Source organism: Arachis ipaensis, chromosome B1 (assembly GCF_059453495.1).
Source record: "Arachis ipaensis isolate K30076 ecotype BB chromosome B1, ASM5945349v1, whole genome shotgun sequence".
NCBI lineage: Eukaryota > Viridiplantae > Streptophyta > Magnoliopsida > Fabales > Fabaceae > Arachis > Arachis ipaensis.
Genome location: NC_142436.1, coordinates 23,828,153 through 23,852,506, shown reverse-complemented (window position 1 = coordinate 23,852,506; position 24,354 = coordinate 23,828,153). Strand labels below are relative to the sequence as shown.

Here is a 24,354-nt window from a genome sequence, read left to right as displayed (position 1 = left end):
ACAGATACCCGTAGGAATTACCTACAAAGAGGAGGTTAATAGAGACTCGCAAAAATCTTCACGGAGACAGGGATCTGCCCCCACGAGTAAATAGGGACAGGGGGTAGGGATTGAGGTACCCACCCTACAAGGACCTGCGAAATTCCCATAAAATAAAATTTATTTAAATGTCCTTATATATATGTTATGTAAGTAACTCTAACTCCTTTTAATTTATATATTAAAAATTTTGTTTATGTTATTATGTTAAATTTCTATTTGAATTATGTTTGAGTTGATATATTTGGTTGAATTATATAAGATTTTATTATGATTGTGTTAATTAATTTAAAAAAAATTAAAACTTAATAATATCCAATTATGCATGAATACCCCTGGGTACCTGCCTCCCCTACAGAGAGAAAGAAACGGAGACCCGTGATGGGGTGGAGACGGGGGACATTTTAATAAACGGGAATAGGTCCCCGCCCTATGGAGACCATTGTCATCCCTAACTACAATCTTTGAAAAGTAAAGCAATGCTAAACCAATATTAGAAGGACCTTTATCATAAGATGAGATTTTGCCATCTTAAAAATTCATGCCAAAATTTTCCTTTTCATGGTCATCAACGTCTGGGATCTGGTGAAACTTATCTTTCTCCTTTTTTATGAAAGATTTTTCATACCATAAAAGTATCAATTGTGGGCCTTGCTCTCATGAAGAGCACAAAAACTCAGCCCCATTAACCAGAAATCTTGTCTCAAGAATTAACTTGGTTCACTTATCTTCAAAGAGAGAGGATGCAATAATTTCAAAATTGGACATTTTTTGGAGTCTTCACTCTTCGCCCAGCTGTTAAGGTCTCTCCAAATCACAACAAAAGTTCTCTACTTATTGCAACGTGGAAAGCAAAGTACTATAGCATTGGAAAGACAGAAATTTATCATCTAATGCAAGTTGCATGCCATTCACAAATATTTTTATGTACCATTGGTTGTTATATGAGGGTATAACTTTTACATCTTTTCACTCAGCGCAATATATCCATTATTCACCATTAAACTGCTTATTCAATTTTAAAGGAAAACAAAACTAAAAGTACTTTACATCGTTCAATCAATTAAGGGGAGTGGACTCACACCCTAATATGTACATCTATAATTTCTCTCATAAATCTTACACTTAATTACACATCTCAATTGAGTATTTATATCTCAACATGACCTGCTGGGTGCTACAATAAGTTACAAAGTACAAACTTCCAATCACATAATCAGATCAAGCATGAGAAGCATTACAACATTTTTTATTCAATGAATGAAGCACATTTACATTATTGACATTAAATTAAAAGCACATCTGCAAAAACACATGGGACAAAGTAAGCAAAGCAAATCTTTTGTTAAAGTTATTGTGGGTATAGGATGAGTGGAAGAAGCCACAAACAAAGTAGAGCAATATATGTAAAAGTCTCGTTGATATAAATTGATTTCGGCATCTTTGTACAACAGATTGTAAAGGGACTAGGGTCTAGGGAGGGATGGTTACCGTAATCTTTTTTGTCACTAAACGAGACCCCAGAAGTAAATTCTATACTTAACTTCGCTTCTTGGTAGCTTCATCTTGTCTCATTGTCCTGCATCCCACTTTCAATTCTACAATCATCGCTAGAAACAGTTGCCTCCTCTTTTAGATTGTTGTTTACTTTATTCTTGGGTGTGTATCCCGATTCCCTTCTAGCTCTACGATCCTGAAACAAGATAAAGAAACTTTATTAATGAGTAAACAAAACAACTTCCTGTTGTGAACATTAAATGTCAGATGCAAAGTAAGGTCTTCATTTAACTTCCGAATTAAAGAAAACCCAAACCACAGGTAGCATTTCTTAATTATTCAACAACTATGATACTAAGGTCATAGCAGAAAAGCTCTAACCTCTTTGTAAGGGGATTCTTCAGCTTCAAGCATGTGTACAATATGTCCCATTTTAGGCTGCTTTTGTGCATTTGAGTCTGTGCAGCACAATGCTATAATAAGTACTCTCTTTAGGGCCCTTGAATTTGGTTTCTCAGGAAGTTTAGGATCCAACACTTCCTCTGCATTTCTGTTACCAACCATCTTCTTTAGCCATTCAACTAAATTCACCTGAAAATTTTAGCTTTTCAGTCACAAGTGAAAAAGACAATATCTAAAGAGTCTAAAAACTAACATCTCAAATACAGTTTTACAACAGCAGACAGAACAAACCTGCTCCGATGGCCGACTATAATCAACCGGATTCCTGCCTGTAATTACTTCCATTATAAGGATTCCAAAATTATACACATCGCTTCGTTCATTCAACATGCCAGTACTTGCATATTCAGAAGCTACGTATCTGTCGAAAAGATTATATATAAGGGAACATATGGAAGAGTTTACCAAAGAAAGAGAAATGTGAACAAGAGAGAGTGTACAAACCCAACCCATTACACGAGTCGTAATGTAGTTGCTATCAGAGTCAAGGAATTTAGCAAGTCCAAAGTCAGACACCTTTAATTCCATTACTTGTCAATCAAAATATTGTTCGATTTAATGTCACGATGAACAACTTTGGGTTCCAACCCCTCATAAAGATAAGCTAAACTATATTGAAACATAGCAGTTATAAGTCATGACTAACTAAAAGCAGTTATGCCAATGAATTAAAAGGAATTATATCCATAAATTGGAACTAAATTATCCTTTAAAAATAAAATAAAATAGAAAAGCCTAGCTTATGTAGAGTAGTTCCAGTAGAACCCCTTGGAGAACTTCTATAAGCCCAAAGAATTTGACTGAGAGTTTGATTCCAAAGCCTACCAATTTATTTTTTAATTAATACAATCAAAATCTTATTCGCTGCCTCCATCTGTCCATTAGCTTGAGTATAATAAGATGTAGAAGAAAGCATTTTTATATCTCTAGACTTGGCATATTCCATTATCTTTTTTCCAATAAACATGGTTCTTTGATAAGTGGTAATAGATTGAGAAATTTTAAATCTATGCATAATATGCTCCTTAATAAAATTAATTATTTTATTGTGAGTTACCTCCCTCAAAAGGATAGCCTCTATCCATTTAGAAAAATAATCAATATCAACTAAAATAAACTTATGACCTTTAGAAGAAGGTGGGTGGATCTGCCCAATCAAATCTAAAGTCCAACCTCTAAACGACCATGGTTTAATTATAACATGCAATTCTGGTGCTGAAATATTAGAATATTTCCATGTTTTTGACACTTCACACAAGATCTAGCATAATTTACACAATTTTTTTGAATAATTGGCCCATACAATCTTTTCCTATTTATAACCCATTTTATTTTTTTTCCTGACTAATGGACACCACAAATTCCTTTGTGGACTTCGACAAGAGCCAAATACACCTCTTTTTCTCCCAAATATGTCAAGAGATTTCTTAAGCAACACATTATTCATTAGAACATAACTTTTAGCTCTATATTAAGTTTTTTATCAACACCGAAGTTTGGATTTTCTAAATATTCCGCAATTGAAACTCTGCAATCTTCTAGGTCTAATTTTGCTAACAAAAACACTTCTCTTTATCTCAAAAGAATAAATATTCCCATTATCCTTGCTAATTTTTCTAGTGTTGTAGACTTGATCTTATATCTTGAAGCAATTTGGCTCAATTCATTTACTTTTAGATTTAATTCCCTTGGAACATGCCTCACAGTAATATTGTCAAACTCACCCAACAACTTTGTAGTTACCTTGAAATACTTTATCAAATTTTCACTAACACACCTATACTCAAGTGATACTTGATGGATTACAAGCTGTGAATCCCAAAAATTTCTACATTTTTATTCCTCATTTTAATAATAATTTCAGTTCCATTATTAACGTCTCATACTCTGCCTCCTTATTGGAACATGAATAATTAAATTCAAAGAGGAATTTACTTGGCTCACCATTTAAAAAAATAATTAAAATTTTTATACCAACACCACATTTTGGCATGAATCGTCAAAATATAACTTCTAAAATACCAAACCAACAAAATCTAGTAAGCTTTCATTAATATGAATACAGGAATGGTCAACTAGAAAATCAGCCAGAACCTGTCCCTTAACGGCTCTTGCAGGAGCAAAATGTAAAAAAAATTCTGTCAAAGCTAACATCCATTTTTCTAGTCTACCATGCAAGATTAGAGAAGATAACATATATTTAAGAACATCAAACTTAGAAATTACATAAATATTCTTAGGAATTAAATAGTACTTAAGTTTAAGAGAAGAAAATTAAAAAGCTAAACAAAGTTTCTCGATTGGAAAAATAAAGACTCTCGACGTCATTTAACACGCGGCTTAGATAATAAATCACTCTTTCGTTGCCATCATCATCTTCTTGAACCAGCATTCCACCAATTAATACTTCTGAAGCTGACACATAAAGTTTTAGAGGTGCTCCGTGCCTTGAAGGTGTTATAATAGGAGGATTAGTCAAGTACCGCTTGATGTTATCAAAAGCTTCTTGATGCTTTGATTTCCACTGGAATTCTTCTTTTTTTCAGTTTGATCAAAGGTGCGAAAACCCTAATTTTCCCTGACAGATTGGAAATAAACCTTCATCTTTTTTACTTGTGCATAATTTTCTCCCAACTCTTCCAGTGTATTCCTATTTCTTTTTTGGTTGATCTCCACCAAAAGCTTGTTGTTCAAGCACGGTATATTTCATCTTTTGCCCCTGAAAAAATAATACAGTCATAAGCAAATACGAGGTAAGTTAAGTTAGGTACAGTAGGAGCTAATTTAACTCCTGAAATAAATTTTTCTTTTTGTGCTTTATCCAGAAGTATAGATATCACTTCAGAGGCTAAAATAAAAAGGTAGGATAAAAGAGGGTCTCCCTATCTTAGTCCCTTTAGCGGGTTCATTGTTCTTGTCAAGCTTCTATTGATCTTGAATTTATATTTGACACTCTTAACACAATGCTTTATCCTGCTTATCCATTGATTGTCAAACCATATGCTTTTAGAACTTTCTCTAGATAGTCCTATTCAATCCTATCATATGCTTTATTCATGTCAAGCTTGATAGCTAAGTTGTGATTACTTTTCTTCCCTTTTAAGCTCAAAGTGTGAAACTCTTCCTGGACAATGATTATGTTGTCCAAAATCATTATGCCTCCTACAAATGCACTTTGCACAGGAGAGATGATGTGGTCCATAATTCTTTTTATCCATTTCACTATGACCTTGGAGATGATCTTGTATATGTAGTTACAACAGCTGGTCGGCTGAATTTGATTAAGATTTTTAGCGTGTTTGATTTTTGGGACAAGAACTACGTGTGTTTCATTAATTTCTTCTAGTAGGCTGCCTTATTGAAAAAGCTTTTAATCACTTTACAAATATCACCACCCAATAATGTCCTAATACCTCTGGTAGAATAATCCATTTAAAATGTCTGGTCCTAGAGCTTTCAGGCTGCCCATGTTGAATGCCGCTCTCCTTATTTCTTCATCTGAGACCTGTTGAGTCAGTTTGTTATTCATATCTTTCGTGACCTTTTAAGAATACTTTTAGTGCATTCATCCATATTCACTTTTTCTCTTGATGTGAACACCTTGGAATAATGCTCTTCAATAAGATTCAGGATCCAATTTTGGCCTTGTACCCAATTTCCATCTGCATTCTTTAGCATGTCAATTTTATTCTGATCCCTTCGATGAATGGTTGAAACATAAAAAAATGATGTGTTCCTGTCTCCACACTTTAGCCATTTAAGTCTAGATTGCTGGCACCAAAATTTTTCTTCCTATATCTAAGGTCGAGCAAGGGCCTGTTGTGCTTCTTTTATCTGCTCTTGTGAAAGATTAGAACTTTAGAGTTTTGTAATGGTGTTCTGCTATTTCTGAATCTCCTTATCCACTCTCTTGAACGTTGATCTGCTCTATTTGTTTAGTTCCTCTTTGCAATTTTTTATTTTTTCTAGAACTTTGTTCTATTCACTTATTTTTGTTGTATTTCTTTCCCATCCTTTTTTAACTGTACTGCTGCAATTCTCATCATATTCCCAGTACGCCTCGTGTTTGAACATTTTTGGGACTTTTAGCTTTGGTTTTATAGTTAATACTAGAGGGCTTTGTTCTGATGACACTACTAGAAGCATAGTGAGCGTAGCGTGCTCGTACATTTGCCTCCATGGCCAATTCACCATAGCTCTATCTAGTATCTCTCTTATGATGAAGCCATCCCTCGGGTTGCTAAACCATGTATATTTATTTTCTTTTAGCTCAAGGTTTATGAGTGTCTTCTTGTTTACGAAATTCCTGAACTCCTCAATCTGAATTTTTGGTTTGTCTTACTTCCCTATCTTCTCGTCTTGGTAAAGAATCTTGTTGAAGTCTCCAATTATGTATTCAGGTGTGTCTAGGTCCAAATTGATGTTTACTAATTCCTTCCATAGGCGCCTCCTTTATTTGAAGGCTGGGTTCCCATATAAAAAAGTGCAATTCAACTTGTTACCATCATTATCAGCAATATGAGACATAATATAATTTTGAAACCAAGAGTAAATATTGATATTTAGATTTACTTTCCAAAATATACTTAGACCTCTGGACAAGCTCTGAAGTTCTACACAAAAATGATTATCGAAACGCAACTTACTAGATAATTAACTAATCATATCTACTCTAACTCTAGTTTCAATAAGAAAATCAATGGCTGGCTTAAAAGTTTTACATAAATTTTTTAGCTCAGCAACTGTCAGGGCACCCGCCACACCGTGACAGTTGCAACTCAAGACAATCATGGTAAGGTTGTGGGCTTGCTTAGGCCTGTCTCCTCAGCCATGTGTCGGTGATCTTTTCATTAATGCACTGCATTTTATGTGCTCCTTCCTGGTATTCTTCCCTAGCTTCATCCTCATGGGTGGTTTAGTGTCTCTTGACTTCTTTCCTTTCTTGATTGGTCTTCTCTTGATCAATTGTGGTCCCTCATTCCATAGTTGCTCTTTTTTTTTAGCTGACGTCTGTCCATACCATTAATTCCTTTTCCCATATTTTGATCTTGTTGGTGCTAGATTCTTGTGTCTTCTCCTCCTCCTTATCCTCTGGGACCAGCTCTACATAGTACTGATTTTCTGTCAAATTGGCGTGTATATCAATTTCCTTTTTCTTTTTGTCTCTGATTTCTATTTTGTCTCTTAGCATCCAGATTATCTCCCTACTTACCTTGTTGTCTCAGTTTCTCCTATTTGGGTAATTAAGCATTTTTCACATATTTCTCCAAACAATTCTCTTTCTTGGATAGTAGAAAGATTTGTTTTCGATGGCCCATGTGCTAAATTCAATTCCATGTCTAGCACAATTTTTTCCAGCCCTGTTGCTATGATTTGTGAGCTGCTCCCATTACTTACCTTTGTAGTTATTGGGCTGGTGTCTTGTATTGGGTCTTTTTCTTTGTCTTTGGCATTTTGGTCTATTTAAAAATACTGTTATGCTTTTGGATAGGTACTGGCCTTCCTTGATTTTTGCCTGTGCTGCCCCACTTTATGCTTAGGGTATTTTCTCCCAGGCCTGCTACACATCCATATAACTATATAACCAAGTTGGCCCAAGCCTAAATTGATTTAGGCGCATTAAATGGAAAGTGAGAAACATGCGCCAGACACAAAAAAAGTCTTGTTTTCCATTCGCGCTTTATTATGAAAGAACGTTACATCTTCAACATGAAACCAATATACCAAAACACTCATTCTCCTCGAATCTCTCTGAACATCACACAAACTTCAATCACATTATTTGCGGAAACCACTACTGCAAACGAATCGGAAGAAGATTTCGCAAGCAACAACTAGAAACAAACAAAAACAGCAACAAAGACTACAAAAGGTATGAGAAAACTACTGTTCATTTAAAATCTTTCAATCTCGCGTTTCGCCTAGTTTCATTTTAGGTTTACTGGTTTGATTTGCTTCGTTTAGTGGATTGAACTATTGTGAATACATTTTTACAATATAACTAGGGCTTTAAGATATAGGTGCTTGTTCTTATTGGTGTGGATAGTTTAACTAGTGCTCTGTTACTATCTTCAGTACTTCTTTTGCATTGAAGAACACTATTCTTGTTGATTAAAAATTGATAATGATTTATTAACCACATGAACGTTTTTCGGTTCGGTGGCCTTTGTGATTTTAGTTCTGTGCATGAAGGATTTTCGGTTCGGTGGCTTGTGGCATATTAATTAACTTGATTAAGATATACATGCTTGTGATTGTTGATGTATTGAATGAGTTTTTTTAGGACAATTGATATTAAAGACAAATCTTTCACTTTGATAAGCCATACTTCTGTAAAATTGTCTCATTATATTTGATTAAGATATATGTAGTTGTTCTTATTTGTGTCAATAGTTATATGCATCTTTCGGTTCGGTAGCCTTTGTGATTTTGGTTCTATGCATGAAGTATTTTCGGTTCGGTGGGTTGTGGCATTTTAATTGACTTGTTTAACATACACATGCTTGTGGTTGTTAATGTATTGAATGAGTTTTGTTTAGGACAATTCACATAAGAGACAACTCTTTCACTTTGATAAGCCATACTAATATAATAGTATTCTTGTTGATTGAAAGTTGATCATTATTTATTAAACACATGAACATTTTTCGGTTCGGTAGCCTTTGTGATTTTGGTTCTGTGCATGAAGGATTTTCGGTTCGGTGGGTTGTGGCATTTTAATTGACTTGTTTAACATACACATGATTGTAGTTGTTTATGTATTGAATGAGTTTTGTTTAGGACAATTCACATTAGAGACAACTCTTTCACTTTGATAAGCCATACTACTGTAATAGTATTCTTGTTGATTGAAAGTTGATCATCATTTATTAACCACATGAACATTTTTCAGTTCGGTAGCCTTTGTAATTTTGGTTCTGTGAGTGAACAATTTTTGGTTCGGTGGGTCGTGGCATTTTAATTGACTTATTTAATATATACATGCTTGTGCTTGTTGATATATTGAATGAAATATTGACCAAAATTTTTTATTACAGCAAAACACAACAAGAAAATGGCAACAATGAAGGAGAAGGCACATTATAACGTAAGTAGATTAAATATATTTATTCACTTTCATTTGAATAATATCTATTTTGTATTATAAATATATCCTCACATTCTGTTTCAAAACTTGTAGAAAACTTACTATTGCAGATGCCAAACAAAGGCAATAGCAACAGTGTATAGGGAAATGAGTCAAGAAAAGAAAGATATTGTGGAAGAAATGGGATTTGGTGCCCTGGCACATGCGCCAGGAATGAACGTCTCTAATACACTGTTGATAGAATTGCTTGACCAGTTTGATGTGGAGAGAGGATACCTGAAAACTCTATAGGGGACAATATACATAACTCATCGGAAAGTAGCAGCTACCTTAGGCATAACCAACGGAGGTAATACATTTTTCACTTACTTCTTATTTTCAGTTCATTGGTGTCTGGAAAATTAAACTGATCATTTTTGTCTGATTTTTGCTATTAAAATATTGTAGGGAATCTTTTTCCTGGAAAGGTTGATTACAACAAGCTGAATCCAGCAGACAAGAAAATATTTGATAGCATAAAAAATATTTCCTTGGTGACTTGGCAAGAAATGTGCTGGATATGAGTGTAGAAGGGGAGGAGAACCAGAAAAATTCAAGAGGACTTTTGTTATCTTCATACAAAAGTGCTTCTTGCTCCCCACAATAGTAAGTGTGGCCTCCCCAATCCACAAGCCACCGATCTTTCATGTGGACAACATTAGGGAATGGGATTGGGCAAAGCATGTTCTCAACTTCTTAATGAAATGAGTTGAAAACAAGAGAGAGGGGAAGAAACAGTCTATTGATGGCTGTATTTTTGTATTAATGTTGATATACTTCCATGAAACAAAGTTTCCCCGCCCGTTTGCACCTGATGCTCCCCCTGCATCATGGGTGGCCTATTGGACAAGGGAAATGATCATTGAACGGATTTCATCCGAAACAACACAACCATTGGTAAATACTCTACCAAAATTCCCCGAATAATTTGCTTTGAAATGCTTTTAGGTTATAATTAAATTATTTGTTCTACTTGCAATTGTTAGTTTGTTCATTTGAATGTTTCTACATTAAGAAACATTTTTCTTGATGAATAAATAGTTGTCATGTACTATTCACTATATGAATATTTTTCAGTTCGGTAAGATTACTTTATTCGGTTCACCGTATTGTTAATTTGTTATTTTGATGATTAAATAATTGAAACTTTGTTTCTATTTTAGGGACTTCTGTATAGAAAGCAAAAAAAGAAATAAAAACAAAAATAAGTAACTTGGACAAAAAAGAAAAAGGAAAGAAAATAAAAAAGAAAATTGTTGAGATGGATTCTTCTTCAGAAGAGGAAAGACTTTCCGAATCTGAATCCGAAAGGCAGTAAGTTTAATTTTCATATCAATTTCATTTAATTTGTATTTGCTTAAATTTGTTCTTATGCGCTTATTCTTATATATTGCAGAGAAGAAGAAATAAAAAAAACCACAACAAAGAAAAGAAATCAACCATTTAAGGTGGTTAAAAAACAAACCAAAAAAACAAAGCCTGTGCCTATAGATTCAGAGAGCACAAGCGAATCTGAAAACGAGTAAGTATTGCATAATTTCTGTGAGACGTTTTGTTGATTGCATATATATTTATTTTCGGTTCGGTTGGCTTCTAAGTTTCGGTTTAGCAATATAATTTATTTCGGTTCGGTGGTATCTGTGGGTTTGATTGACTTCATTGTTAGTGTCTTTTCTCCGGTATAAATTCAATATGTTTATCTATTTTACAGAGAAAATGAAATTGAGAAAACACCCATAATAAAAAGAAAACAACCAGAAAGGGTGGCAAAAATACCAACCCAACCTAACAATGAGTAAGTTTCTCGAATCATATTTTCTTTTACTGATACTTACATTTTAGGTTCCTCGATACTTATTTTATGAACTTTCAGAACTGAACAAGCAAAAGACAATGCTGCCGAAAAAAGAAAACGAGCATTGGAGATGATAAGGGAAAAAAGATCAAAGAAAAGAAATGATGGAGCTCAGTCAACAAACATTGCTCTGGATCAATTTGACTCTCCACAGGCACAAAATGATTTCTCTCAGACGTAAGATTCAGTTTATTATTCCAGAATTCTTTTTCTTACTTTGCTTACTTTTGCTACAACCTTTTCTAATTCCTCTAGATTCAATTACAAATATTTATTTATATTGTTTAGGGTGCCGACTGTAAATATGGATAGTGAGCAAGTCTTACAGACTCAAGGAAGCTCTACAGCTTCTGTAAATGCTGCGAGCAATACCAAGTAAATTGGTTCACTCCATATTGTCGGTTCGGTGGTTACCCAAAAATGAATTTAATGTCTTTCTAGACCTCTGCTTTTAATCTTAGTTTCTAATTTTAATTTGTTATTTTTTTTAAGAAAAATACCCCGGACAGCCCGGTCAAATATTTTAGAAAAAAGAAAATCTTCCCAAGAAAGACGTCCAAAACTCCACGAGTATAAGTTAAAAATATTTATGTTACCCTTTTAGATTTAGTTAATAATTTTTGTTTAATTAATCACAAGGAAATTGTGTTTAAATGTCACTAGAGCTACACCTGAATCTGAAGTACAAATCGTTGAGTTTCAACAACAAACTCGTTCTGAACCTTTGGAAGTGTGAGTTTTTCAATATGCAAATTCCTATTTTTCAAAAGAAATTCTAATTATTCAACATTAACTTTATTTTTGTTTACATTCCTTAGACCTCCTCTTGTATTGTCTCTTCCAAGTTCAGTTTAGGAAGAGTTGATGAAGGATGACTTCATCTATGTCCCTCCACAAGAGGAAACACAACAAACTTCTAATAATGAGTAAGTTAATAAATATTTATTCACCACATGAATTTTGTTCAATATTTACTGCTTATAAATGGTTTAATTATGGTTCAGTTGAAACCAGAAATGACTTCAATGTGTTCTTGTCTTTGGATTCTCTTTTGCTTATTATAGCTCCCCTCAAGAAGCTGAAAAACAGGGTGTTACAGTATCTCTTACGAGTTCTGTAATTGAAGACTTATTCAAAGATGACTATGTGTATGAAGTTTCTAATGAAGAGTAAGTTTCACATAAAAATTCTTTTTATTAATTTTAATGGTTGTTATTGAACTGTTTTCTATTTAATGCAACAGCCCTGCAAAAGAACAACAGCAACAAGCCCAAGAATCACCGGTGCAACAACAATCAAAATAAGAAGCACCTGTTAATGTGTAAGCATTAAATTCTTTAATATCACTTTTGTTTAATATAATTTTGGTTCGCTGTAAGTTTGGATTTTGGTTTAGTATACCTTTGGTTTTCGGTTCACTATAATGATTAGTGTAATTTCTGTTAAATATCATTGTTAAATATGATAATAGTTTGGGATAATTATAGAAATATTTACTGTTTAATGAAGCAGACCTCTGGAACAGCCCTGCGAAGAACCAACAGCGCAACAATCCAAACAAGAAACACCTGTTGATGTGTAAGTTTTACTGCTTATATAAATATCGATAATGTTTACTGCTTATACATGGTTTAATTATGGTTCGATTGAAACCAGAAATGAATTCAATGTGTTATTGTCTTTGGACTCTCTTCTGTTTCTTATAGCTGCCCTCCAGAACCCAAAAAGCAGGCTGTTACAAGGTCTCTTACAAGCTCTGTTATTGAAGAGTTTTTCAAGGATGCCGATGTCTATCAAGTTTCTGATGAAGAACAATCACAAGAACCTCAAGTGGCACGGCAATCAGAAAAAGAAACTCTAATCTTGTCATCATTTGACAGGTATGTTACTTGCTTTTCTTTAATATCATTTTTGTTTAATCTAATTTCGGTTTACTGTAAGTTTGGATTTGGGTTCACTATTTGTTTAAATTTTGGCTCACTATAGTGATTAAATATCATTTTTATTTAATATCATTGTTAAATATCTATCATCCTGCAGTGCTACTCAACATAAGGAAAGGGAAGATGAAAGGCCTTCCTTTAGCCTTGGGATAAGTCCACCAGCATCTCAACCAACTCAGCCCTCTCAAGAGAGTGATTCACAGCTTGAAATCCTGGCAGAGGCAGTGGTAGATACTGGAGTGGCAGCAGCATTAAAATTTGCTGAAGGAACATCTTTAGAACCAACCTTAACAGCGGCTCAAGTTTACAAAACCCCGTAGAAAAAGACAAAAATCACAAACGAGCTGATCGAAAAGTGTTATCATTGGATGACACATGTGAAAAAGACAAAAGATGGTACCAATGAATATGAAACAGTATTTGTCTTGAAATATGAGAGACTTTACGAGGGATTAAGAGAATATTTTATATCTCTAATGCCCAAAGAAGATGTGCATGCCGTGGTAAATTCTTTTCCAATTGCGTTAATATTAATGATTTTTTTTAAACACTCTTATATAGTATATCTCATAAATTTTCATCCTGTAGGTGGTTAGTATACACAACATGATTCTCAACGAAATAAAAACTAAGCGGTATCAGGAACAAATATGTATTGTGCCGCAGGATATTGTGGTAAGCTAAATTTCCTATTCACTGCTGATTACTTTTTGGTTCGGTCAGAATGTAAATATTGGTTCACCTGATTCTTATGTCTTCTGTTGAGTTCTTTTGTATTAAAAAAACTTTTCTCTTGATGATTGAATGTTTTTCATGTTTTATTCAGCATATGATTTGTGTTCGGTTCGGTAGAAATGTGATTTAATTGATGTTCATTTTGCAGAATTTTATGTTTGGAAGATATGGCATGAAGTACACTGATGAGAGGACAAACAAAGCCTACAGGTTTGATATTGACCAGTATGCCCACCACCGCCAGTTTCTTGACAAAAGGAAACTTGCATCGCATCCATTTTTAAGTTGTAATTTCTAAAAATTCTTTGATAATTCTCTTGTTTGCTATTGTTTCGACTGAAATATTCTATAATTTTCCAAAAATTCAGCTATTTGTCCCAATTTGCAATGGAGGGCATTGGTGGTTGTGGATTGCTGATGTAAACAAAAAGAAGTTCTATGTCCTTGACCCTATCAACAAGAAGCCAGAAGATATACCTGATTCGAAAAAGGAACTGAACAAATTTGTTGTAAGTTATTTTCTTGTAAATTATTCAAATTATTCTGTACATGAAAGGAGTTTTGTTGATTGTTTTTGGTTCTATTTATTTACTTTTTTTTGTCTCTTTCAGGGTTTAATAATTTTCCAGATGAGGGTGTACGCTAGGGCGAAACCCTTAATGGAGGATGGACTGGGAGAGGAAGCAGAGTATATCCAATTGACTGGTCAACGTACAAAGTAAGAATCTTTCTCTTCTATAATACTATTTTTAATCTGTTTTATTTTAGATACTATTGATCGTATTATACTCAATTCTTGCTTAGCTATGATTGTGGAATATTCGTGATGAAATGGCTCGAAACAATAGATCCACAAAAAATAAAAAGCGGGAAGGGATATAAATATAAAGCTTGGACACAAGTAAGTACTTTCTAAATTAATAAACTTTTTTCTTTTCTTATTTCATTCAGTTAAGTTGATATTGTAACTAGAGCTTTGAAGTTGGTTGTTACTCTGTTCAATAGTTTTTTTTCCATGCATAAAACTATTCTTGTTGATTGAAATTCATCAACAAAATTCACCACATAAACAATTTTCGGTTCGGTAGCTCATATAATTTTGATTCACCAAGTGAATGTTTTTTGATTCGGTGGACTCCTTTTAATTTGTTCAGGATTTAGGGTAACTGTGATTGTATTTTTACAGTATGACTAGGGCTTTGAATGAAATTTGTTGTTATTTAATGTGATTTTGATTTACTTGATATTTAATGTGTTTAGGGTTTATGGTTATTGTGATTGCATTTTTACATTATGATTAGGCCTTTGAATGATATTGTTCTTATTTCATTTGGGTTCATTTCTTATGTAACTAATTCATTTCAATTAAAATGCAGAAAGACATTGATGACTTCAGATACCAATATGGTCCAAATCTTCTCTTGCATGAAATGAACAAAATCAGAGACCAAGTGATTTCGAAATCTGAAGCAATAAGACTCACCAAGCCATCTGCTTTCTTCTCCAACCCTTATTGTAAATACACATCTGGGGATTTAGATAGCAAATAACATATACTAGTTGTAATTAACAATATTTTGTTTAACTTGTTTAAAAAGCAAAAAATGCATACTTCAAATGTATATATGTCAATGTATGTATCAAACAATGCATATAGTAGTTGTACATATTTTGTATAACTTGTTAAAAAAGCAAACAATGCTTCTTTCAAATGTATATATGTCAATATTAATGTGTATATCTATTCTTATTATCAATGTATGTATCAAATGTTAATATTTATATAACTGTTCTTCAAATGTATATATGTCAATGTATGTATCAAACAATGCATATAGTAGTTGTACATATTTTGTATAACTTGTTAAAAAAGCAAACAATGCTTCTTTCAAATGTATATATGTCAATATTAATGTATATATCTATTCTTATTATCAATGTATGTATCAAATGTTAATATTTATATAACTGTTGGAACTGTTTGGCTGCTGTTTTATTCCATGTTCTCAGTGATTGCAATCACTGTATTTACCAATACATTAGAACTCCAAAAGAACACAGTGAATCGAAATTCATACACTGGGCGAACTGAAAGTTAGAAAAACACTGAACCCTTAAACTCTAAACCCTAAAAACTAAAACCAGAACCGTGAACACTAAATCCTGAACCCATAAACCCTAAATTCCTAAAACCCTAAACCATGAATCCGACCCTGAACTCTGAACTTGAACCCTTAACACTGAACTTTGAACCCTAAATGCTAAACCCTAAACCCTAAATCCTGACCCATACGGTAAACCCTAAACCCCCAAAACCCTAAACCCTGAACTCTAAACCCTAGACCCCTAGATTTTGAACCCTAAACCCTCAACCATGAACATAGTGAACCAAAATTAATACACGGGGCGAACCCAAATCCCTAAACCCCCAAAACATACTGAACCCCTAAATACTGAACCCTGAACCCATAAACTCTAAATCACAAGTTGACCCAAGCCCAAATAAATTTACCCACCTCCAACGTCACTAAAATAAATGTGACTTCCACACGCTTCATTATAATAAAACATTCCTTTTTCAAAATGCATGAAACCAATCATTCTCTTCGAATCTCTCTCAAAATCACTGAAATTTCAGTCACGTTCTCTGTAAAAATCACTACTGTAGAAGAATAGCTAGAAGATTTGGCAACGAACAACCACAAACGAACAAAAAAACTACCAAAGGTGTGAGAAAACTACTGTTCACTTGAAACCTTGCAATGTCGCGTTTCTCCTAGTTGCATTTTAGGTTTACTAGATTGATTTGCTTTTTTTAAAAGATCGAACTATTGTGAATGCATTTTTACAGTATAACTAGGGCTTGGAATAAAATTTGTTGTTATTTTCAATCAGTTCAGTGGATAGTGTAACTAGGGCTTTAAAATTGGTTGTTACTCTGTTCAGTACTTCTTTTACATGGAGAAATACTATCATTTAGCAACATTGTTCAAGAATATGAGTCAGGAAAAGAAAGATTTAGTTAAAGAAATGGGATTCGGTGCCCTGGCACATGTCCCAGAAATTAGGGTATCTCACGCCCTCTTAAGAGAATTGATTGATTGCTGTGAGGAGTATCATGGTTACCTGAAAACTCTCCCTGGAAAAATATACATAACACCTGCCAAGTTAGCAGCTGCGCTGGGGATAAGCCATGGCAGTAATACACTTTCCACTTTTTGCTTATTTTCAGTTCATTCCTCCCTTAAATTTCAGTTCATTGCTTTCTTTAATTTCGGTTCATTGGTATATAAAAAATTAAATTGAACCTTTTTGGCTCATTTGTTGCTATTAAAATATTGTAGGGGATTGTTTTCCTAAAAAGGTTGACTATCGCAAACTGAATGAGGAAGACAAGGCAATATTTGACAGCCTCAAATGTGTTACGTTAGCGACTTTGACAAAGTCTGTCCTAAATATGAGTGTTGAAAGGGAGGAGAACCAGCAAAAATTTCACAGGACTTTTGTCATCTTCGTACAGAAGTGCTTCTTGCTGCGGACGACGGTAAGCATGGCCTCTGGGATCCATAAGCCACCTATCTTTTATGTGGACAACATCTGATAGTTGGATTGGGCAAGTCATGTGCTCAGCTTCTTGAAGAATGGAATTGAAAACAAGAGAAAGGGGAAGAAACAGTCCGTTGAGGGCTGTGTTTTTGTTTTGATGCTAATATACTTCCATGAAACCAAGTTCCCTCGCTTGGATGGACTTGATGCTCCCCCGGCACCGTGGGTGGCCTATTGGATAAAGAAGATGATGCTCGACTGGATTTCTGAGGAAGTAACAGACACAATGGTAATGTGTTTATTTGAATCATTGTACATGCAGAAATATTTTTCTTGATAATTGAATGTTTATCACGTATTATTCATCACATGAATTGCGTTCCGTTCAGTGTTTATGGTCATTTTGATTCACCTTATTATTTTTGTATTTCCTCATTTCAAATACTATGCTAACTAAATAATTTTGTGTTTTAGGGACTTCTGTATAGAAAACAAAAAGAGGGAAAAGAGAAAAGAAAAAGGGAGAAAGAAGAAAAGAAATTTTTTGTTGTGGATTCTTCTTCGGAAGAAGAATCCTTTTCAGAATCCAAATCAGAATCGGAATTCAACAATATAACGCTGGCAGAAAGAACAAGACAAAAGAGGCTCATGAAAAAAGAAAAAATTGTTCTGACGATTTAGAAATATCAAGTGAATCTGATTAACAGTATTTTGTTATAACTTGTTTTCAATGCAGTTTGAATGGTTCTAATTAACAATATTTTGTTTAACTTGTTTAAAAAAGCAGACACTACTTCTTTTGAATTTATATATGTCAACATTAATGTAAATGTTAATATTAATGTATATATCTAATGTTAATGTATATACTAATTCAAGATGGATTACTCCTTGTCTTGTTATATACCTGTTGGAACTGCCTAGCTGCTGTTTTGTTGCAGGTTCACAGTGAAAGAAATCAGGGTGATTACCAATACATTATGAACTCTAAAAGAACATAGTGAACCAAAATTAATAAACTGGGCGAATCGAAAGGTAGAAACACACTGAACCTCTAAACACTGAACCCTAAACCCTAAACACTAAAACCAGAACCCTGAACCCATAAACCCTAAATCCCTAAAACCCTAAAAACTAAACCCTAAACCCTAAACCCTGAACCCGAACCCTGAACTCTGAACCTGAACCCTAAACACTGAACTCTGAACCCTGAATGCTAAACCCTAAACCCTAAACCTTAAACCCTGAACCCTACCGTAAACCCTAAACCCCTAAAACCCTGAACAATGAACCCTAAACCCAAGACACCTAAACCCTAAACCCTCAACCATGAACACGGTGAACCGAAACTAATACATAGGGTGAACCGAAAGTTTGAAACACACTGAACCCCTGTACACTGAACCCTGAACCCAGAAACCCTAAACTCTAAAACTCTAAACCCTGAAACCCTAAACCATAAACCCTAATCCCTAAACCCTGAACTCTGAACTCTGAACCATGAACCAAAAAACAAATTATAATTATTCAACTTAGAAATTAATACACTAGATGAATAAAAAAACTGCATATATCAATATAGAATTTCACAAAAAAGTGACTATTCATTAAAGACTATCAACATTTAGAAATTAAACCTGCTATAACCATGGTGAACCGAAATTTGCTCATGGGTGAACAAAAATTTACATTAATAAAAAATAAAACTTGTAAAATCCTCTCTTGAATAATTCATATCTGGTGTATTGTAAAGAGTGGAGCTTGACTAAATCGATGATCCAGAGTCTAAAAGGTTCAATTACAAAAGACATAATTGTGTATTAGCAAAATGAACATTTAAATTTTTAACTAATCAAAATCAAGTCAATTTTACCTCGCTTGGAGCTGTCTTTTTCTTTTTCTTCAAGGCATTTGAGATCTTTTTTTCCAGGTTTGATCCAAGTCTGTTCTTGGGCCGACCTCTTGTTTTGACACGTGGTGGGCTTTGAAGGTCATTCACATTGCTTAATGTCGCTTCTTCGTGGTTTAACAAACTTTTTCCTTTGCTTCTCCCTTGATATTCTCCCATCTCCGCCATGACCTTGTCAAATGCTCGGTGCAAAATTTCGGTCAACTCTTCAGAATCAGATGTAAATTCACATATATTGTGTGACCGAAACACCAATTCGTCAAATCTCTTACTTCTTGGCTCTAGTAGAGGTTCATCTTGGCTACTCTTACTGTGTGTATGCCTCCTCTTTATGTTCTTGCTCCAACGTTCCAATATGTATTTCGATGCCACGTTATCCACTCGCTCAAAGCTTAGGACACTTAGGGGATGGCGGCACAATATACCCCTAGACTCAAACAGCAAGCAATGGCACTTTACATCTTGTGATACTGCGTTGTAGGTGACAACAAACTTATTGAATTTGGAGTTGGAAACCTGCTCTATTACTTCATATGTTGTAAAACCTGGGGTAGAATGCATTGATCTTGTGATATAGTTTACTTTACCTCTGAATTGAGCTTGAACTTTCTTGAACTTCTCATGGGTATATACATGCTGAAACTGTGCCTCTATTGCTGATTTTGTTGCACACGGTATCACGATGTGAAAATCTGCAGCATCGAATTCTCTCTCTGCTTGCTCTCTGCTTGCTAGGCAATTGTCGTATTGCTTTACAAATTGTCTCAACGAGCTATTCCGTGTGATGAACTTGTTGAAAAATGAATGCATACTCTCGCTCCTTTGCGTGCTTCTCATCCCGGCCCAAAAGTGGTGCTCCAAGTAAACCGAAATTCATATATGGCGATCCTCGTACAGTTCTGTATACCAAACCGAAACTATAAGGTCTGGTGAACCGAAAACAGTGCATGCTTTGGGAAAATAAATATGAGCATAAAAATAATTGAAATTGAAACCTCAATTACCTGAAAGCCACTTGTTGCCTCCAAGGCCACACTTTGTAAGAAAATCGTTCCAGTTTCTGTCAAATGCGTCTTTTGTGTAAGAGTTTCAAACAACATGGCTCATCTCTTGTTCAATATCAATGTGCCCCTTGTAGCCATTTAATTTTCTTAGAATCTTCTTCATAATGTTCCAGATGCACCAGCGGTGAATTGTTGTTGGCATGCACAGCTCAATTGCCCTTTGAATCGATGCGCATTGATCAGTAAAAATACCTTTTGGTGCCTTCTCTCCCATGCAATGTAACCAACACTCAAGTAGCCATTTGAATGATTGGATGTCCTCTTTTTCATCAGCGCGCATCCAAGAAGTGTCAAGTGATCGTGGTGATTCATGCCAACAAAAGAACCTAAAACCAAATTGTACCTGCATAAATAAAAATCACAAGATGGTGAACCGAAATATATACACTCACTGAACATAAAAAATATGTTTGAATGAACCAAATACCTGTTTGTGTTATAGGTGGTGTCAAATGAAACCACGTCTCCGAAATAATCAAATGCAGGCTTACTTCTTGCATCAACCCCGAATGCATGTTTAATGCAGTGATTGCCTTCAAGGTTGAGCTCAAAGAAGAAATTTTGGTTCTTCTCTTTCATTCTAACTAGGTACTTCCCAAATTCTTTGGCATCGTCTTCTTCGGAAATATTCCGTACTTCCCTTGTGATGTAATTTTTTAAGTCTTTTTCTATAAAACCTAGTTCACGGTGGCTGCCAGCTGCTACCATAAATGATTGGTAAGTTTTGCTCGATCTGATTCCAGCTTCTTCGTGGGTTTCAATGGTGCGACGCACGAACATGCTAAGTTCCCTGTGTTGTTTGAGCATCTTAGCCTGGTCTGGACAACAAGGATATGAGTGATTCAAAATAACTTTGGAAATTGTCCAAAGACTAACATCCTTCATTATAAGTACGTAAATTTTGGCCGGGCAATTTAACCCAGCTGAAGGGTTTGTCTTCAAAGTTGGAGATATCTTTGATTTCCACCTCCCCTCTCTCAAGCATACAATTAGTTGATTCTTAATCTTGTCTCCGTCCCGAGTCGTGTTCCTTATTTTGGTAAAAAAAAACTAACAAGTTTGGAATAATGTTTGTAGAACTTTCCAGCTTCTTCTAATGTCTTGAAAATCATTCCCACCTTTGGAACAAATTTTTCATCCACAACACAGCTGGTCTACATAGTGAACCAAAATCTTAATTATGGTGAACCGAAATCTTAATTACGGTGAAACAATTATATAGTGCTTAGGGAACAAAATAGAATATATTCGTCCAATTTTTTTTAGACTCCTTTCTGCTTACTAAACCGAAAACATGAACATGGTAAATCAACTCTTTAGTACTCACCGAACCGAAAAGTTACTCACAATTACTCACAGTTAGTAACAGTTACTCACACTCACAGTTACATATTATCAATTTAATTCAATTCAATTCAGATAAAGATCACCTCAGTCCATTCAATTCTCTTCAAATAAAATTAGCAATTTCATTCCATTGAATTAGATTCAAAATTCAATAATCCAAACCTCATCAAATTGATACGTTTCGGAAGAATTGTCCAAATTGCACTCATTCAACTGATTTGAAGTTGATTCATTCATTGTTTCAATTCAGAAGTGCAGATCGAAGAAGAAAACGAAGAAGAAAATAAACGGCAAAGCTAATTACGTTGAAGTCAATCCAAATCCATAATGCAGAGAAGAAAAACGCGAATAAAGGAGAGCAATGAATTTAATTAGGTTGAAGAAGAAGAAGGAGAACATAAAGAAGAACGCGAAAAAGGTTGACGTTGTATGGAAAGGTTTACGTTGAGAAATGTTAGTCTCGCAAAATAAGGATTAGGTTATATACGTTAGGATTAGGCGCGTGTCACACAAACCACTGTGTAGGGCGTGGAGTGAAAAGAATTTGGATAACATGCATGTAATTTTTACATGGATGTAGAGCTTTTTCGATTTTCTCCTACCTCACTCTTTTCAATATTTTTTTTTTACTCTCTCTGATGTTAAGTATGACTTCTTTGAGATGATTGATGATTGCTGCATCTCCCTCTCCTGCTATTCTTCCTTGTGGTAGTGGATTAGCTATACCATCGCCTCTATTTTCCTTTTCCCCGCCCCGAATAATGACCCCTGTACCTATCCATATTTTCTTTGAGGTAACTTCTTCCCCAACTTTCCCTCTTAACCACTGGATTTTTTCACTGTCCTCGCTTCCTTTGTTTCTCGCACTTTCAGTGAACAATGTTTGCCTTACACGCACTTGTTCTTCTTCCTCTCCCACTGCATTCTCTGTATCTTCATCCTTATCTCCATAGCTGACGTTCAGGGCTTTTACATGCTTGGTTCCAATCCCCATCGTGTATCGAGGCTGGCTGGGGTCCCACATCGCCATCGCGGTTGGTTCTGGCAGCTTCTCTTATCGTGGCCTATTATGCCATAGTTAAGGCAATATGCATCTAGTAGCCTTTCATATATCAAGCTAATTCACGCCTTAAGACGCTCTCCTCTCTTTATCCAGAAGCCTGTTTGTAGTGGTTTGGTGACATCTCTCGCTTCTTCGAACTTGAGAAACTCTCTCATTAGTACACTATCCACTATTGGGTTCTCGACTTCTGCCAATATTCCCATCATATTGCCTATGGCTCTAGTTGTTTCCACTCTCATGTAATCAACTGGAACTCTATGTACCTGAATCCAGAATTCCATGTATTCATGACTTACCTCATAGATTGAAACATCTTGAGACCAATACTGTAGGTTTATTAGACTATCCCTGATATTCCACAAGCCGTTGCGAAGAATCTTTAATCCATAGTTAATGTCTTTAAAGCTAATGAGCATTTTATTTCTCCCCGCTTCTGTGATAGCCACTCCAGTCGGATTGTCCCAGAGGCCGAGTAAGGTATTTTTGCATATCTTAAATTTTACTTCCTTATCTGACAACACTTTCCCCACTAAGTTGAGCTGGTCTGGAACATATCCTGCATTTTTGTTGAGAATCAGACAGATCGTCTTCCCTTCAATTGGATGTATTCCAAAGTTGTCCATTTGACTTGGTTAACACTTTGATTTTGCTCTGATTTGTAGTGATCTGCTCCTTGGAACAATGCCTGGCTGCTATGATGGTGACACGATAGTGTTATGCGGTTGTTACTGCTGTGTTTTGGTGGTCTAACAAGAAGCAATGCTGGCGACGAATGTTACTTGGTGAGGGTGATGATGGGTGGAAAGTCTATGGGTGAAAAGCTCTCGGTGAAGGGCTTTAAGTAAAGGGTTATTGCTATTCTTCCTCTATCCTAGTATAGTATATGGTCTAAGTGATGGAATGGTAGAATGGTTCATGATTTGGATATGTTTGTGTTGGGATTGTGCTTAATTTGCTTGTTTAGAACCTGGCGTTCTGGGTTGACTTTCCAGACGAGAGAAAAATCTCTTCAGCTGAGAGTTGCATTACCAGCTTGTATCCCTTGTATTACCATGCGGATTTCTTCTGGGCCTTTAGCCCTGTTATTCATAAAAAAGAAAACATTTGAAGTATAGAGCCCCTCGTAAAAATAAAGATAAAATAAATAGTATAGAAATTATGTGTTTGTTTTGGTGTCATTATTTTGATAAAAAAAAATCTTTTTTCATATCTTTTTTCAATGAAAAAAGCTTTTTTTTTTATTTTTTAGCATGTTTGGCAAATTTTGAGTAGTAAAAGTAAAAGCACTAAAAAAATCAAAAAAATATTTTTTTGAGAAGCTATAATTTACATCTTTTTTTAAAAGATCTTTTTTCTTTAAAAAAAATATGTTTTTCATGTAATAAATAAACAAAAAAATATTTTTATATTGTTATATCCAAACATAATTAATAGATAAAAAGATCTTTTTGCATGAGATACCCAAACATAAAATTACTTATACTTTTTCATAAGATCTTTTAAAAAAAAATAACTCGAAAAAAATCTTTTCTTAAAAGATCATCCAAACAAACCCTATATACAATTCTCTATTTCTTTTTCATTTATATAAAAGTGTAAAGTTAATGGTCCATTTATACAAATCCATAAGACTTCTAACATTTATATTCTTGTAAAGGGTGTATTTAACTATTTAGTTAGTTACATATCACCTTTTTTTTCATCCTGAAGGACATTTTGTTCTTCTTTCAAAAGCATAATATATTAGAATCATAGAAATAAACGGGAA

General features: G+C 34.6%; 2 protein-coding genes, 1 long non-coding RNA gene and 1 pseudogene across 3 annotated transcripts; 2 read left to right on the top strand and 2 right to left on the bottom strand.

The window, feature by feature from the left end:
- Positions 1-1,600: 1,600 nt before the first annotated feature.
- On the bottom strand, positions 1,601-2,621 carry LOC107648435 (putative serine/threonine-protein kinase At1g01540). The gene is given in 5 exon segments (XM_088502638.1): positions 1,601-1,732; positions 1,918-2,127; positions 2,230-2,351; positions 2,439-2,519; positions 2,522-2,621. Coding segments are annotated over 5 exon segments (645 nt in total).
- Positions 2,622-13,290: 10,669 nt separating this feature from the next.
- On the top strand, positions 13,291-15,091 carry LOC148575978 (uncharacterized). Its single transcript, XM_088501456.1, has 6 exons — positions 13,291-13,425; positions 13,511-13,597; positions 13,806-13,937; positions 14,026-14,166; positions 14,269-14,375; positions 15,034-15,091. Exons 1-6 carry the CDS (start codon positions 13,291-13,293, stop codon positions 15,089-15,091), a joined length of 660 nt encoding a protein of 219 aa, XP_088357582.1.
- A 4,014-nt stretch (positions 15,092-19,105) lies between these two features.
- LOC148575977 (protein FAR1-RELATED SEQUENCE 5-like) lies at positions 19,106-21,061 on the bottom strand (annotated as a pseudogene).
- Positions 21,062-22,050: 989 nt separating this feature from the next.
- Positions 22,051-23,698, top strand: LOC148575976 (uncharacterized). The gene is made up of 2 exons (XR_015902301.1): positions 22,051-23,063; positions 23,249-23,698. It is a non-coding gene; the product is annotated as an uncharacterized LOC148575976 (long non-coding RNA).
- Positions 23,699-24,354: the final 656 nt, after the last annotated feature.